We start from the raw sequence: 16,073 nt of genomic DNA, 5'->3' as shown, positions 1-16,073 counted from the left end.
GTAGTAAAAGAGCTAAATGAAATGGAGATAAGCAATATGCCTAATAAAGAATTCAAAGTAATGATCCTAAAAGATACTCACTAACCCAAGAAGAGTGGATGATCTCAGAACTTATAGAAAGAGGTAGAAAATATAAAAAAGAACCTGTCAGAGCTGAAGAATTCAGTAATAGAACTAAACAATACACTAGAAGGAATAAATAGCAGATTAGAAGACACTGAAGAACAGATCACTGATCTGAAAGACAAGGTAATGGAAAGCAACCAAGCTGAATAGCAAAAAGAAAAAAATAATAAAAAAATGAGAGTAGCTTAAAGGAATTCAGCAACATCACTAAGTGTAATAACATTTGCATTATAGGAGTCCCGGAAGGAGAAGAGAGAGAGCAGGGGGCGGAAAACTAATAAGAAAATAGCCGAAAATTTTCCTAACCTGGGGAAGGAAACAGACATCCAGATCCAGGAAGCACAGAGAGACCCCAACAAGATGAACCCACATTGGTCCACACTAAGACACATAATAATTAAAATGACTAAAAGTGGTGATAGAGAGGGAATTTAAAAAGCAGCATGAGAAAACAGTTACATACAGGGGGCATCCCATAAAGCTATCAGCTGATTTTTTCGCAGAAACTATGAAGGCAAGATAAAGTTTTGGATAAAACTTTGCAGGAGTGGCATGATATATTCAAAGTGTGGAAAGGAAGAAAAAAACCCCTCTACAACCAAGAATACTCTACCCAGCAAGATTATCGTTCAGAATAGAAGGAGAGTTTCTCAGATAAAAATTAAAGTTCATCACCACTAAACGAGCCTTGCAAAAAAAATTAGAGGTAGTCCTTTAAGTGAAAAGGCCACAACTAGAAGAAAATTATGGAAGGAAACAACTTCACAGGTAAAAGCAAATATGTAGTACAGGCAGTAGATTAATCACTTATAAAGCCAGTATGGAGGTTTGAACACAAAAGTAGTAAAATCAATTATATTTACAAAAATTAGTCAAGGGATACACAAAATAAAAAAGATGTAGAATATGACATCTATATATAAAATACGGTGCTTTTAGAATATAAAATTTAGTGCTTTTAGAATATGTTCAAACTTAAGTGACCATCAACTTAATATAGTCTGTTAATACACATAAGATGTTAAACATCAACCCAATGATAACCACATATCAAAAACCTATAATAGATAACACAAAAACTAAAGAGAAAGGAATCCAAGCACAACACTAAAGAAAGTCATCAAACCACAATGGAAGAGAGCAAAAGAAGAAAGGAACAGAGAAGAACTAAAAAAACAACAAAAAAACCCCCCAGAAAACAATGAGGAAAATGGCAATAAGTACATACCTTACCGTACATAATTACTTTAAATATTAATAGACTAAATGCTCCAATCAAAAGACAGAGGGTGAGTGAATGATAAAAAGCAAGACCAATCTCTATGTTCCCTGTAAGAGACTCACCTAAAGACACATACAGACTGAAAGTGAAGGGGTAGAAAAACATACACCATGCAAATGGAAGCAAAAAAGAAGCAGGGGTAGCGATACTCATATCAGACAAAATAAAACTTTAAAACAAAGACTGTAGCAAGAGACAAAGGGCACTACATAATGATAATGGGATCAATCCATAAGAGGATATAACAATTGTAAATATCTACGTTCCCAACACAGGAGGACCTAATTACATAAAGCAAATATTAAGGGAGGGCGTAAAGGGAGAAAATGACAATACAGTAATAGGGGACTGTAACACTCCCTTACATCAATTGGATACGTCACCCAGACAGAAAACCAACAAGGGAAGAGTGGCTTTGAATGACACATTAGACCAGATGAGCCTAAAAGATACAGAGAAAACATTTCCTCCAAAAAGAGCAGAATACACAATTTTTAAAGTGCACATGGAATGCTCTCTAGAACAGATTACATGATAGGCCACAAAACAAGTCTCAATAAATTTAAGAAGACTGAAATCATATCAAGCATCTTTTCTGACCACCACAACTGTATAAAACTAGAAATCAATTACAAGAAAAAATCTGGAAATAACAAGAATGCACAGAGACTTAAAAATGTGCTATTAAACAATGAATGGGTCAACTGAAATATTAAGGAGGAAATTAAAAAAATACATGGAGACAAATGAAAATGAAAACAAATGGTCCAAAATCTTTGGGACACAGAAAAAGCAGTGGTAAGAGGCAAGTTTATAGTGATACAGGTCTATCTCAAGAAAAAGAAACATCTCAAATAAACAACCTAACTTTACATCTAAAAGAACTAGAAGAAGAAGAACAAACAAAACCCGAGGCTAGAAAGAAGCAAAGAATAAAGATTATAGCAGATATAAATGAAACAGAGACCAAAAAAACAATAGAAAAAAAAAAATCAATGAAACCAAGAGCTACTTCTTTGAAAAGATCAACAAAACTGATAAACCTTTAGGTACGCTGATCAAGAAAAAAAAAAAGAGGACATGAATAAATAAAAAATGAAGAGAAGTAACAATGAACACCACAGAAAAGTACAGATTATAAAAGAATATAATGAGAAAACTATACACCAACAAACTGGACAACCTAGAAGAAATGGATAAATTCCTAGAAACATAGAATCTTCCAAGACTGAATCAGGAAGAAATAGAAACATTGAACAGACTGATTACTAGCAATGAAATTGAATCAGTAATCAAAAAACTGCCAACAAACAAAAGTCCAGGACCAGTTAAGTTTCACAAAAGCAGAAATAAGCTATTGTGAGTACATCAAAATAAGTTCTTGCATAAAGGAAACCAACGAAACAAAAAGGCAACCTACTGAACGGGAGAAGGTATTTACAAATCATTTAACTGATAAGGGGTTAATATTCAAAAAATATAGAGAATTCATACAACTCCATACCAAAAAACCAAACTAGTGAGGATGTGGAGAAACGGGAACCCTCGTGCACTGTTGGTGGGAATGCAAATTGGTGCAGCCACGGTGGAAAACAGTGTGGAGGTTCCTCAAAAAGCTAACAATAGAGCTACTACATGATGAAGTAATTCCACTACTGAGTATTTACTCAAAGAAAAGGAAAACCCTAGTTCAAAAAGACATTTGCACCCCTATGTTTATTGCAGCATTATTTACAATAGCCAAGACATGGAAGCAACCTCAGTGTTCATCTATAGTTATATGGATAAAGAAGATAGAGTATACACACACACACACACACACACACACACACACACAGAATATTAGTCATAGAAAAGAATGAGATCTTGCCATCTGCAACAATGTGGATGGACCTAGAGACTATCAGGCTTAAGTAAGTTAGGCAGAGAAAGACAAATATGTGGGATCTAAGAAACAAAACAAATGAACAAAGAACAAAAGAATAACCACACTTAAATACAGAGAACAAACTGGTGGTTGCCACCGGGGAAGTTGGTGGGGGGGGTAGGGGGTGGGTGAAATAAATAACGGGGCTTCAGAAGTACAAACTTCCAGACAAAAAAATCACTAAGTCATGGAGATGAAAAATACAACATAGGGAATATAGTCAATATTATTGTAATAACATTTGGTGACTACACTTATCATGGTGAACAGTGAATAATGCCAAGTCAATATGGTGCACACCTGAAACTCCTATAACACTGCCTCTGTGAATTATATTTCAATTAAAAAAAAAGTTGTCGAGGACTCTCAGTAATCAAAGTGCACGGACACACAAGTCATCTTATCATCCTCCCATCCCATGGTGCTCAGGACTGCACTGTTAATGACATGACGAGTCATCGGAAACTTAAACCACATGTGAATGAAAAGAGCATTGGATTTAAGGAAAAACATGAACTTAAACTACTGGATACATGTGGACAGAGGCGAATTCGATACCCACCGCCGAGCTACCTTAAGTTGAATAGAATCACAGGGTTTGAAAAATTATAAAGCTACTTGGAGGAAATAAACATCACAATAGTCTCAGAATTTCATTTCAGAAATGTGATAAATATTACTCATGCTTTATTTCTGTGTCTATATCTGGGGCATACAGCACCTGGTGTATCTATATTATCCAGTATCTGTCCCTTTAAGGAAAGAGGCCTATTTGTCCAGTGACCAATTTGCAGGTTTTTTTGTTTTGTTTTTTTAAAGGAATTAAAATCAACTGCACTTTTTGTCAGGATTTATTAGTCCAGCTCCACTAAATATAAATTTCATTCTGGGACATACTTCACAAACCAAACACGTACTGAATGCTTAATATTTTATATGTAAATGTTTAGGGCTTTCCCTAAACTTAGTTTACCTTTCTGTTTTAATATACTGATGCCCTCCACACTTAGCAGTGAAATAGGTATCACAAATTATGCTGCACTAAGTTCTGGGTCACTGTCAATTATTGGTGACTTGCTTATTCAACAAACGTACCCACAACTTCTACCAGTGTGGCACATTTTGAAAAGCATATTAATCGACGGGAAGTAAAGCATGCTGTCTCCACACCGCCACAGGATCCCTGCAATCCCGGGACCTTTGGTGTCTATCTCGCTTACGTGGCTTGTCCCTGCGTGACTTTGAAGGCACCCGGATCTATGAGCCCAAGTCTCCTTTATGAAGCTGTAGAAGTCATCACTGAAAACCACTGATGATATAAACTTGAAGCAAGAATTAAAATATTCCTGTAAATCATACAAATAAAACAGACTGCGAAATTGCTATGCTTATTAAATACTGGGGAAAAAAAAACAAAAACAAAAACAAAAAACAAACCAAACCCTGGGATAACAAAGTATTCATTAGTTACTATATCCTGGATTGAAATACAAAATCTAACTCTAATGCAGTAACTGTAATTTACTGTGCGCCTAGGACATGCCACGCACTGGGTATTAATTACCTTTAATTCTCATAACAAGCCTGTAAGATAAGAATTCCCCTTTTTACAATTCTGAAAAGGAAGGCTGGAGAGTTTTAACAACTTACTTAGAATCACAAAGGTGGTACATAGAGAACTCATTTTTTTTTTAAAGGTCTACTTTGGTAATTTTAATAAAAATGCCCCTGCTTCCTACTTTTAATTTCTGTCTAAAAAATCATTTTCTATCAGTTCTATAGCTGGCATTTAAATGAAACTAAAAATATATTCATCTTATATATGGACTACTTCTGCCTGAGAGATGAGAAAGAAAATAAAATAGTATTCTATTCTTAACTCACCCCCATATTTACTTGCTATTTTAAACATGATGTGTACAAATTTATTATATAATAGGTTTGCCTAACTTAGCATGAGTGGGCAATTAATTTTAAAAGTAAAAGCATGTTCTATTTTATGAGACATGAAATGGGTGAAATCTGTCTGCATATTTTGTTAAATTAAGATTTTGAATCTGAAGTAGATAGGTATTTTTAAATGACTTTTTTCCCCTACTCTATGTAGATCTTATAAATGGCAGAATATAAAAGTTTACTATGAATTTTCATGAGCTCTGGCACTTTCAGAGTTATGGACGTGGTACAACATTTTATTGTGACTGACAGTATAATGCTGCTATAATAAAAATTTCCTGTCAACTTGTTCTGTCCTGAAATGCCTGGAGCACTTCAGTTTAAGTGTCAGATTAAAATATATGATGGCGAGAAGAACAGGCTCTGCGCTGTCCCACCGGTCCAGCAGGGGAAACGGGGTGGCGCCACACGAGTGTGGGGGCAGAAGTTTGTTTTCCTAATTACTTAAGAATAGACTGTTCGCTTGCCTTCCTGATGCCATCTATTTTTGTAGCACAGTTTTCCTGTGCCTGATTTTCACCATGTGTGGTAAGTAGAGTTTAGAGTCTGACGTAAATTTTCAATTATTTCCAGTGGAAATCTTCACTTCCATTGGGAACTAGGTGTTAGTCGTGGGAGTGGATGTGAGGCTGATCCTACTGTGACATCATTTATCTAAATGACATCCATCTTAGAAATTCATTTCTGTGGGCTCCAAGTTTTAGAAATCTTATGCCCTTTTCCCCTTCCAAGGTCTGTCTGTGCTTGTCTAAAAGTGCATTTACCTCCAACGCCAAATACTCCACTGGTGCCTTTCTTGGTACCCCCTTCAGAACTCGGCTTCCAAAGTTCAAGTGTCCCGCGGTTACTGCCTTCCTCTTCCCTCTCCTGTGGACACACTTTCCCTGTCCCCTTGGCGTAAACAGGCTCATTCTTAAACCCCAAACTAAACAAAATCCTCCCCCAACACTTCTTCCTCCTCTTTCTTCCCTTCCTCTGTCAACTTTCTAGAATACCGGTCTAGCTCTATTTCTTTCTTTTCTTTTCTTCTTTTTTTAAGTAGGCTCCATGCCCAGTGTGAGGCTTGAACTCACAACCCTGAGATCAAGAGTCACACACCCCTCCGACTGAGCCAGCCAGGCGCCCCTATTCCTGCATTCCTGGACATCCCTGTAACTGGGCTTCTACCTTTCAGGCCATATGGCATTCCTGAAGACAGTGACTTCCTGGCTGTCATGTCCTCTGATCTTTTTCCAGTATTGCACACAGGACATTCTCTCCTTAAAGCCTTCTCTTCTTCCAGTCCTGATGGCATTTGTAGGTCCTTGGTTTTTCTAGCACTAGACTTTTTTCTAACCCTCGTGTTTTTCACACTATTCTTTCCCCTCCCGACCTGTATATACCCACATTTCATGCTGGATGATTTCTGACACGGGCTATGCATCAAACTACCTTGGCACTTAAGGAACAGATTATTATTTGGGCTCTACCATAGCCCCACTGATTCAGATTCCCCGAGAGTAGAGAGAAGGTGTATTTTTTTAAGACTCCCCCTGGTGATTCTGATCTCTGCCTACAGGTATAGCTGTTCCTCCAGATCCTATTACCTTCCCTCATTACTCTCTCTCCTGGGGATTTCATGATGATTTGGCCTTACAAGTTATCACTCTGCTGAGGTAATTGTTCACTAGTTCTGGATTACAAGGGAAAAAAAAAATCATTCTGTGGCTAAGTTTGGGAAAGACTGAACAAGAGAGAGGTTATTTTACTGAAAGACCTCTTGAGGCCATACATACGCTTCATACCTCTAGGACACTCTAGGCCCTCCTCACTCCATCAGAAAGAGTTGCATGCATCCAAACTGATCTCCTACCTCCTATAATCCACTTTAAGCGTCACTGCCAGGTTATCAGTATAAGGCACAACTCTACTCTTACATCCTCTCCTCGAAAGTCTTTAGTTACCTTTGGATCAGGGTCAAGTTTAAATTCTCTAGCTTGTCACTCAAGGCCTCAAAAGGCCTGGCTTGAACCTTTTCAACTGGTTTCTATCATTATCCAATAAAAAGTGTACAGACTTCGAAGTCAGACATGCTTGGGTTTGAATTACGCTTTACCTTGGGTAAGCAATTAATATCCTGCAAGTCTCATATGCTTATAAATGAAAGAAAGATAATACTGTTTCCACCTGAAAAGGTTATTTTGAGGATTATAAGTTGGTCCTTCTCATACCCCGGGTACAAGTCCTTACTCTCACCTGCTACAAACCAGTGGCTCTCAGATCTCAGTATATATTCTTATTAGCTGGGGTACTCGTATCTCAGTACATATTCTCAGATCTCAGTACATATTCTTATTAGCTGGGGTACTCGTAACAGAAGCTGACGCAGGAGCTACCCCTTGACCTGGACTCGGTAAGTGTGTGTGGAGCTGGCAGGTCTCTAGAACTGCCCTGCCCAGTACAGTGGCCACGAGCTACAGGCGGCTACTGAACACGGGAAGTACGGCTCGTCCGAATGGAGATGTGCTGTACGTAAGAGATCCAATTTTAAGACTTCATATCAAAAGAATAATGCAAAATATCGCATTATCGATTACATGTTGAAATGATATTTTGGCTATATGAGTCTAAATAAAATATGTCATTCATATCAATTTTACCTGTTTAATTTTTTAATGTAGGTACCAGAAAATTTAAAATGATGTGTGTGCCTACGTCATATTTCTGCTGAACAGCATTGCTCTAGACGCCTCCCCAGATGGTACCCGTGGTAGATATCCTCAGATCACCGAGAAACCATGTATGAAATTCTAAGCTCTCTGCAAGAATTGACACCTTTACGTATTTTTATATCCCCCACAGTGCTCTGAACATTGTGGGTAATTAACTTTATACTAATCGAATTTAGAGGCACTTAAGATGTTGTTCTCAAAATGCGTAAAAAGAATTTCATTAGGAGTTTTGCTTTTTTTTTTTTTATCCCCAGTTCCTAAGGAGTTATTTTTGAATTTACATTTCTTAAGTGAAACAAAAGAAATCTGAAACTCTTTGATTTGTTCCCAAAGCAATAAAAATATTTTTCTAAAAGAACTGGCGTTTTTCCCTATGGTTATTTGACTTCACACAGAAATAGACTATTTATTTATCTGACTAGATTCCAAAATTGTTGAGTGTCATCAGACTCAAGTTCATTTACAACCAGCGGTTAACACTCCCCAGGAACGTGCGCTAATTTTTATGCCCCGGTAATTTAGCCAGATGAGGGGAAAAAGGAGACTCGTCCGGAGGAAGAGGGTCTCTTTTTAAGGACAAACGGGGTGAGAACGGCCGGCCGCCCTGAAGCGGACTGAGAGAACTAGGAGACAGAGCTGGAACTACTGAGCCGACGCGGGGACGCGGGGTCCTCGGCCCCCGACTGTCGGGAGAGAAGCGGCCGCGGGCTAGGACGGCCTCCAGGCGGCGAGGGGCGCGACGCTCCCCGCACTCACCTCATCGCCACGTTGCTGCCGTCGATGACGACGGGCCGCAGGTTCTCGCCCTCGTCCGCGGCGCCCTCTGGCATCGGAGACTCCGAGCGCTGCGACTCCAGGGAGGACGAGTCCCGCGCCACGCTCGCCATCGCACTCACGGTCTGCTCGGCCTCGCTTTTATTGCCGAGCTTGACGAGTTCCCCCAGGATGTCGTTGATGAGCGCGTCGGTACCGAGTTTGTGGAGCACGAGCTGCACCTGCTCCTCCGAATAGCCCAGCTTGAGCGCGAACTCCAGCTTCGTCTGGTACTCCCGCACCACGTCAGGGGGCTTCTTCGCGTCCTGGGACGGCGGCGGGGACTCCTCGGGTTGGAAGTCCTGCAAAGTGTCGCTGCGTCTGAGTAGGGGAGGCTCTAGGCGGGGGGACCTGCACAGCGGTCTGTGGGTGCTGGTCAGTGAGCACGGCGCTACGGACGCGCTCCTCGACGGCTCCGACTCGTTATCGGAAGGCGTGCTTTCTTCCGAGTCGCCGGAACTCGTGTTCTCTTCAGACGCCCCTTTCTCTTCCCTCCCGGAGCCGCCTGTATCCATCGTCGGCTTCTCTACCATTGACCAAGGTACAGAAGTACTTAGGCGTGGGTCAGGACTCTCCACATAAAGGTGGCCCAGGTCGCGCCCCAGATGATCCTTCAAGCCCATGAAGCTGTTTCGTGCACTTGACTCCACTTTGCTATTTTTTCTGTATTCCTGAATGCAAAGCACCCCGTATTCCTAGAGGAAAAAAAAACGTAAAACATTTAGAATTTTGTATTTACTGGTTCATTCCTGTTCCAGTAAAGAAGGTGAAAGGATATCGCCCAACTACCGAATATTCAACTTTGCGGTTTCTCTGCATCTTCTCAGCCCTCCTAACACCTTTGCCCCAGATAGGATCATGCCCTGTTTTTCAGATGAAGAAGCTAGGAAGTAGAATGCCATGCAATTTTTCCGGGGCAACAAAGAAAATAACTAGTGGAACTGGATTTTTTTTTTTTAACCCAGTTTTGCATGACTCCCAAACCCGTGCTTTCCCCAATTCTATCATGACGCTTCTCAACCTTTCGTGGAAGAGATCTTTCCACTGTCAGAAAGGCCAATGTTTCCAGAGGGACACCTACATTATTACCAAAAAGCATGTTCTAGATAAACGGTGATAGGTTACATACATTTTCTCTAAAAGAATTCATAAACATTTGTAAAGATTATTTTGAAGGGAAAGCCATATGGAAAGAAAGGCAAACGTTAACTTACTATAATTGGAAAACTGACATTAATTTGGATCAAGCTTAACAACAATCTAAAGACATTCCAGATATAATTTAGGTGGAGTGCTAAAAGAGCACAGTTCTACAACAGCCAACGAGGAACTAAATAATCACAAAGTGAATTATATTCCATTGAGGAGATGCATAGTTTTGCCCTAACAATCTTTATTTTGTGGATACAGAGCACAGTCACAGAAGACAAATTTTAATGTTATGTTACCCTTACCCAGGGACACTACCATCTATTTCATTCCAGGCGGAAAAAGTGCTTTTATTCTCTGCACATTTATAGAAAGCAGAGAAATGGTGCAGTTCACAGAAAAGTAACAGCAAATAAAGTACGTTGAATATGTGTTATCTTAATTTCCTGAATTTAATGTAAGAAAATACTTCTTGTATCACATCAGATAATTAGTTACCCATTATCTGCATTTGGTTAAAAAGTCATCTTTTCTCCCACTTTGCTTCCCCCCGCCCCAAGGAATACTTTCACTGTTTAAAACACTTTTGCTGTTTTGCTAATTTTCCTTAAAGTCTACTGGGTATTCATTATTCTTTCTATACCAGGAACAGGTTAGCAGAATAAAATTATCTGCTCTTGTGCTTTAGCATAAGGACTATATTCACACCAGTGGCTTACTTATTAAGGCGACTCTGGTGTTCTATCCAGGGGTAATCATTAGTCAGGCGGTGGTGGCTGGATTTGAGACTAGTCATAAAACACCTATTTAAATCATCTAAAAAAGAAAATTGCAAAAACATTTTATTCTAAAGCTCTTCAACATCTTATTTACACTAGAAAGGAGCTATTATATAAATGTTAAGAGAAAATGCTAAGTGTTTTTCTAAGAAGTCACACATTTGAATGCATCCTTGGTGAACTTATTAGAGAGGGGAGTATTTCTATAATGAAATAAATTATATTCAGTATGGTAAATACTAAAGACTAGAACATGGAATCTTTAGCTTGATAACACCACATTTAAAATTTCGTCAGTGTAGAACTCCTACACATTCTACAGGAGTTTCTTCAGGTTTTATCCCTTGAGAAGACAGATAACATTGTTCTCTTAATGTAGCGTTCGTTTATTAGTTTTAAAGAAACATCAAGCTCTCCTGGCTCCAGAACTGCTCAACTGATAAAAAGAAATACTCCTTAGCAGATGCTCCATTAGGGAGCTGTATCCATTTCAATTTTTTTTTTTCTATTAATACGGATATGCATGAGCCCAATTATTTAGAATTAAAGGCAGGGATTTTGAAAGCAAATCTTTACACTTTGTGATTTATTAACTACTGTAATATACTGACACCATAATGCAAGTAACAAATCACAACAGAATCCTAATGAAGGGATACAGTTAAAAGAAAAATCTGCACTGTGGCCTTCGCAGAGCTCCCACCAAAAGTATCTTGAACAAGGAAAACCTATTGGAAGCTGGGCTGCCTGGCAACCAGAAGCTGGTTGCTAAGCTGCACTCTTTTAACATGCCATCATGAATGCTAGCACAGTGAAAGAATAATTTGGTATGAACAAAAGCCTATAAAAGAGACTGGGACTTAAGTGCGTCTGGTTTACCCTCCGAGAACAATGCAGCTGCCAAACCAATCTGGAAGCTCCGACATCATTGTTCCATAAACCCCACAATCTGCTCCGACTGCAGGAAGTGTATTTAATGGGCAACATTTCTGATCTCCCCTGAAAAGTTTGGGTTTTGCAGAAGTGCTGTTGTGAGATAATTCTTCAAGATAATGACTCACTGACCAAATCCCTGACTTCAACTAGGAAATATTATTTTAATATTGGGCTGAAGTGTTTTCCTTTTGGACTGTTTCAAACAAGATGAACACTGCATGAAAACACAGCCACTGGGGAACATGGAAATGAAATGTTATGTTTAGAGAATAAGGGAAATTATTCTTAATTTTCACAGTTTTCAAAGAAACAAAACCAAATACTATAAAGTTTTTAAACTAAAAATCATCCACCCTAAGCAAGTATCTAAATCTTTCTGTATCACTTCAGTCTCATATAAAAAAAGTGTTCATGGTACTATGTAAATCTGCTCGCCTATATAATTTTATTATATAGCTATAATGATAAAATAGGGAGGAAAAATTAGATTATCAACAATTTGCTTTTTATAATATTAAACCAGAGAAAACTCATTTGTATACATGAATATATTTAGTGAATACCACACACCTTTAACTTGTAATTTACAATTCATCTAATTATAGATACTATGTAAGTAAAAAGTTTACAATAATTGGGCTAACATGATTTTTAATACTGATCTGCCCTACTTTAAAAAAATTAACATCTAATTTGGTTAGGCACAATATTTTTTCTTTTAAGATACTCTGGTTGAACTCTTTCCCCACACTGACAGGCCTCTCTTCATGTTCCATACTTCACTGGTTACTTGAGAGAAAGTTACCCAATGTCATCTTGTCCTCAACAAGCAGTTAAATAATTATTTTCGGCTCCTACCCATCAACAGACTAAATATGAAATAGTACAAATACGGGCAAAGGAGTTCAGTCACCAGGCCTAGATCTTCTCCGTTACATAATCCAAATCTGAAATAACCTTACTTGTAGTAACCAGATGGGAAACATTTGGTTTTTAAAACTAATCTGAAGTACTTCCTTACCCACTTGAAATTAGTAAAAGATTGCCCTGACTTAACATGACACTTAAATTTTTTTCCCCCACAATATCTTGAAATCACTCAATAAAAAATTAAACGCCAGTCTTAAGATTTAAGAGCTGAAAAAAAATATTTTCATAGGCTGCAGTACTTGTTAAAGTAATGTCATGTGTAATACTTACAAGGAATTGTTATAAGAAATCTTAGGACAAATAATAGTAGAGGATCTTTATTTTTGCTCAGTGCCTTAAAAATGATCAATATAATGTTGAAAAAGATAGCAGACTCCAATAACATCACCAATTTATTATTACAGGTAAGGTAGAAAATACTTTTCTCCCTAATTTCTAAATCATTTATTAGACTTTTAAGTTTTGCATTTACTCAAATGCAAATGTATGTAAGTGATCTTTAATCAACTCTTAACTAATAAGGATAATTTTCCTCATTTCATGAAGCAGCAGCATAGACAAAATTTCACACACAAAACAGGTCAGTGTTTATACTCCCATAGTTATTAAAAAAACTACCAAACTGCAAAAAATATGGCTTAACTTTTAAGCTTTCTATCAGGAATCCATTGTAATTGGCCTTTACACACTATATTCATGAACACAGAAAGCACTGGGCAAAAATATAATGGTCTGAACACAGATTTCTACACTTACAAAACTAAAGATTCCCTCCAGATACTGTACTGGAAACTAAAATAATTTTTCTGGCTAAAGGCCAATAAGTTAAAAAGTCAAATAATATTTGTTGAAAAAGACCCAAATTCTCATGCTAATTTTGTAGATGATGAAGTGTAACTGATTATTTTAGTTGTCAAAAAGAAACTTTGTATTAGCTGAAGGCAGGCTTAGGATATGGTTATCTACTAGAAATTTGTTGTAGATATACAAATTCCCCCATTTGGTGAGATCTCTGAAAGTTCCCATTAGATGACTTGGATAATCCTTCACCTCAAATCCAGTGGGGGAAAATTTTTTTTTTATTTCTGAAGAGCCTCATATTAATTAGGAATATTAGACCACAAAGTTGTTACATCAATTTGTTTGTTTGTAATGTAAAGTTACAATGCCATAAAGTGGGTTCTGGTTGTTATCCAAATGGTAATACCGTGAGAACAATGAAAATAAAATAATGAATATGTAATAAATACCCACTGCTGTAGTCTCTGTGTATTTAATTGCCGTTGTATTTCAGGGAGTGCTGCTGTCTGCATCCCTCTGGCTAACAAAGGAAGGATGTCCCTTTGAACAGATTGGTTGATGCTCTGGGGCAACAGATGTCCTGCTAGAACTGCAGGAGGCCAGCAACTGGTGGCCTGCCCATCTTCTGAGAACTTTCAATAGACTCTTGCATGTGTTCACACAATAGGGCATGTGGTAGAAATGAAAACCTCTTTTTAACCCTTTATGCTCGCTCTTTCCCTCCCAACTGATAGATGAAAGTCTTTGTCTCCTCCTCCTTTCCCCATTACGGAACTCCTGAAAGCAGTTCTTGGAATGACACCTTCCATCTAATATTTGAAACTAATGCAGGGGAAAAAATTTTTAAAAAGGTGGGAGAAATTAGAAACTCTACGTGACTATCGAAACTGCTGACAAAGCAGGTGAATGCTTAATCATCATATTTACAACAAGGTGTCTGCAACATCTACCTGTGTATCAATCCATCTCCCCCCAAGCTGGATTTTTAAGACAATGGAAAAAAAACCCTATCAAATCTCACTACCAGTTCACAGTGCCTAAGTCTGACAGTGACACTTGAAGAAACACAAGAATGTGATAAGATAAAACCCAAATTCATTGTTTATCAAAACATCAGAACGTGTCAGAACTCATCCTTCAGTACCAAATGACCCCATGCCATGCCTAACGCCTTGCAAATGTTCGTGAGGCTGTAATTATTTATGTGACTCCAGACATAAGTCTACAGAGAGAATTTTCTTGTATTTTGGCGCCATGTAATCATTTGTAGCCTTCCACTGGAGGGGTTTCCTGTCCTTTACAGAGTTCAAATTAATACTCTCAATATTTAGCAAAGTTTAACTTGCAAGGCGTGAAGTAGCACAGATACTCACGTTAGCAGGAAAATACAAAGACATTGGTTTCTGTAGCAGCCTCAGCCGTAGCTCCTTAACACAGTTTTAGCTGCAGACTTGCAGGCAGGCAGGAAGAACAATGAATGGCTGAACAGATGGAAATGGCAGTGTCTTTGCTTAACCTATTACCGAGTGGAGGAACAGCCAATCATGGGCCAGAGAGCTCACAATGAGTTGGCCGGGCAGATGCAAGCCAACCTCAGCACCCTGGGTCAGGTTCACAGGTTTCTAAGATAAGCAAGTTGATGTCATTCTCGGGGTCTGCCCCGGGCAGCATGTAGTATTAACGAGGGGTGTGCTCTAACAATAGGCCAGACAAAGCCGACTCTCCGGCAGCTGCTCGTTGGGAGCCCAGTCATCAGGCAGCAGGCTGCCAACAAGAAACACCTGGCTTGGGCAGCCTTCGGCTTTTCCTCCTTGTTTTTCATGCGCGGAACAAAGAAGCCAATTATATTTTCAAGTCATAAAAGTTGCATGTTTCCAAAAAGTTGAGGCTATCCTCCCGTTCTATTAGCTTTTGGGTTTTGAGTAATAAAGGACATGAGGTGTGTCAAAGTAGCAATTCGCTACCGCAGTAATCCCTTTTCTTTAATAAATGAGTCCGTAGTGAAATGGGACAGAAGGCTATAGTAAAACTATTTCCCTGGAAGCACCGGGAAATCCAAAATATTCTTAGATATTGGTTAATTTGTTGCAAGGCAATAAAATGAAAAAAAAAGAGCGAGAGAGGGGTAATGAAAGTAAGACCGCAAGAGACAAAGGTTTAAGAGCTTACAATTTTAGAAAGTTCACTAAAAGCATAGCGTAGGAAGATAAAACAAGTGCGGTCCCACTGTGTGCCAAATGTCCTCTAAACTGTATCTTTAGACAAAACTATTTAACTTCAACCTAAACCACCAGCACAGCCCACCTTACAGTATGCCCAGTAGCAATGTAAAATTCTTTTATGATGGATTCTAGTTACTCATGTCATTAAAGGCTTTCATTATGTTCTAATATACAACATATTATACCTGTTAAAAGCATTTGATTTTTTCATAAAATTTGTTCAGATGTAATACTCAAATTTCAGCTCAGGGACAAGTTAACTTTACGAAGAAGTAGTATGGTGGTATTTTTTGAGGAATATAAAAAAATCGGTCCCCTTGGGGAGGAAGCTTCTTACCTCCCGATTTATGTCCAAAGTTCCAGACCGCAGTATTTATAATGCTAAGGACTACTGGCTTTTGAGGGCTGCATAAGTTCCATCTCTAGGGGCCTCTGATTATT

The 16,073-nt window shown here is 38.5% G+C and overlaps 1 protein-coding gene across 2 annotated transcripts in view; it reads right to left on the bottom strand.

Annotated features, from left to right (window-relative positions):
- The window catches only part of ZC3H12C (zinc finger CCCH-type containing 12C), a 74,129-nt gene that overhangs the window by 30,880 nt on the left and 27,176 nt on the right, over window positions 1-16,073 (bottom strand). For both annotated transcript variants that reach the window (XM_032427778.1, XM_032427779.1), the window contains exon 2: window positions 8,759-9,510. In XM_032427778.1, coding sequence (XP_032283669.1) covers window positions 8,759-9,510 — 752 coding nt within the window. The remainder of the gene's footprint in view (window positions 1-8,758; window positions 9,511-16,073) is intronic.

This window comes from Phoca vitulina, unplaced genomic scaffold (assembly GCF_004348235.1).
Source record: "Phoca vitulina isolate PV1807 unplaced genomic scaffold, GSC_HSeal_1.0 scaffold38, whole genome shotgun sequence".
Taxonomy (NCBI): Eukaryota; Metazoa; Chordata; class Mammalia; order Carnivora; family Phocidae; genus Phoca; species Phoca vitulina.
Note: the sequence above shows the minus strand (reverse complement) of the source record. Positions and strands in the feature narration are given on the sequence as shown.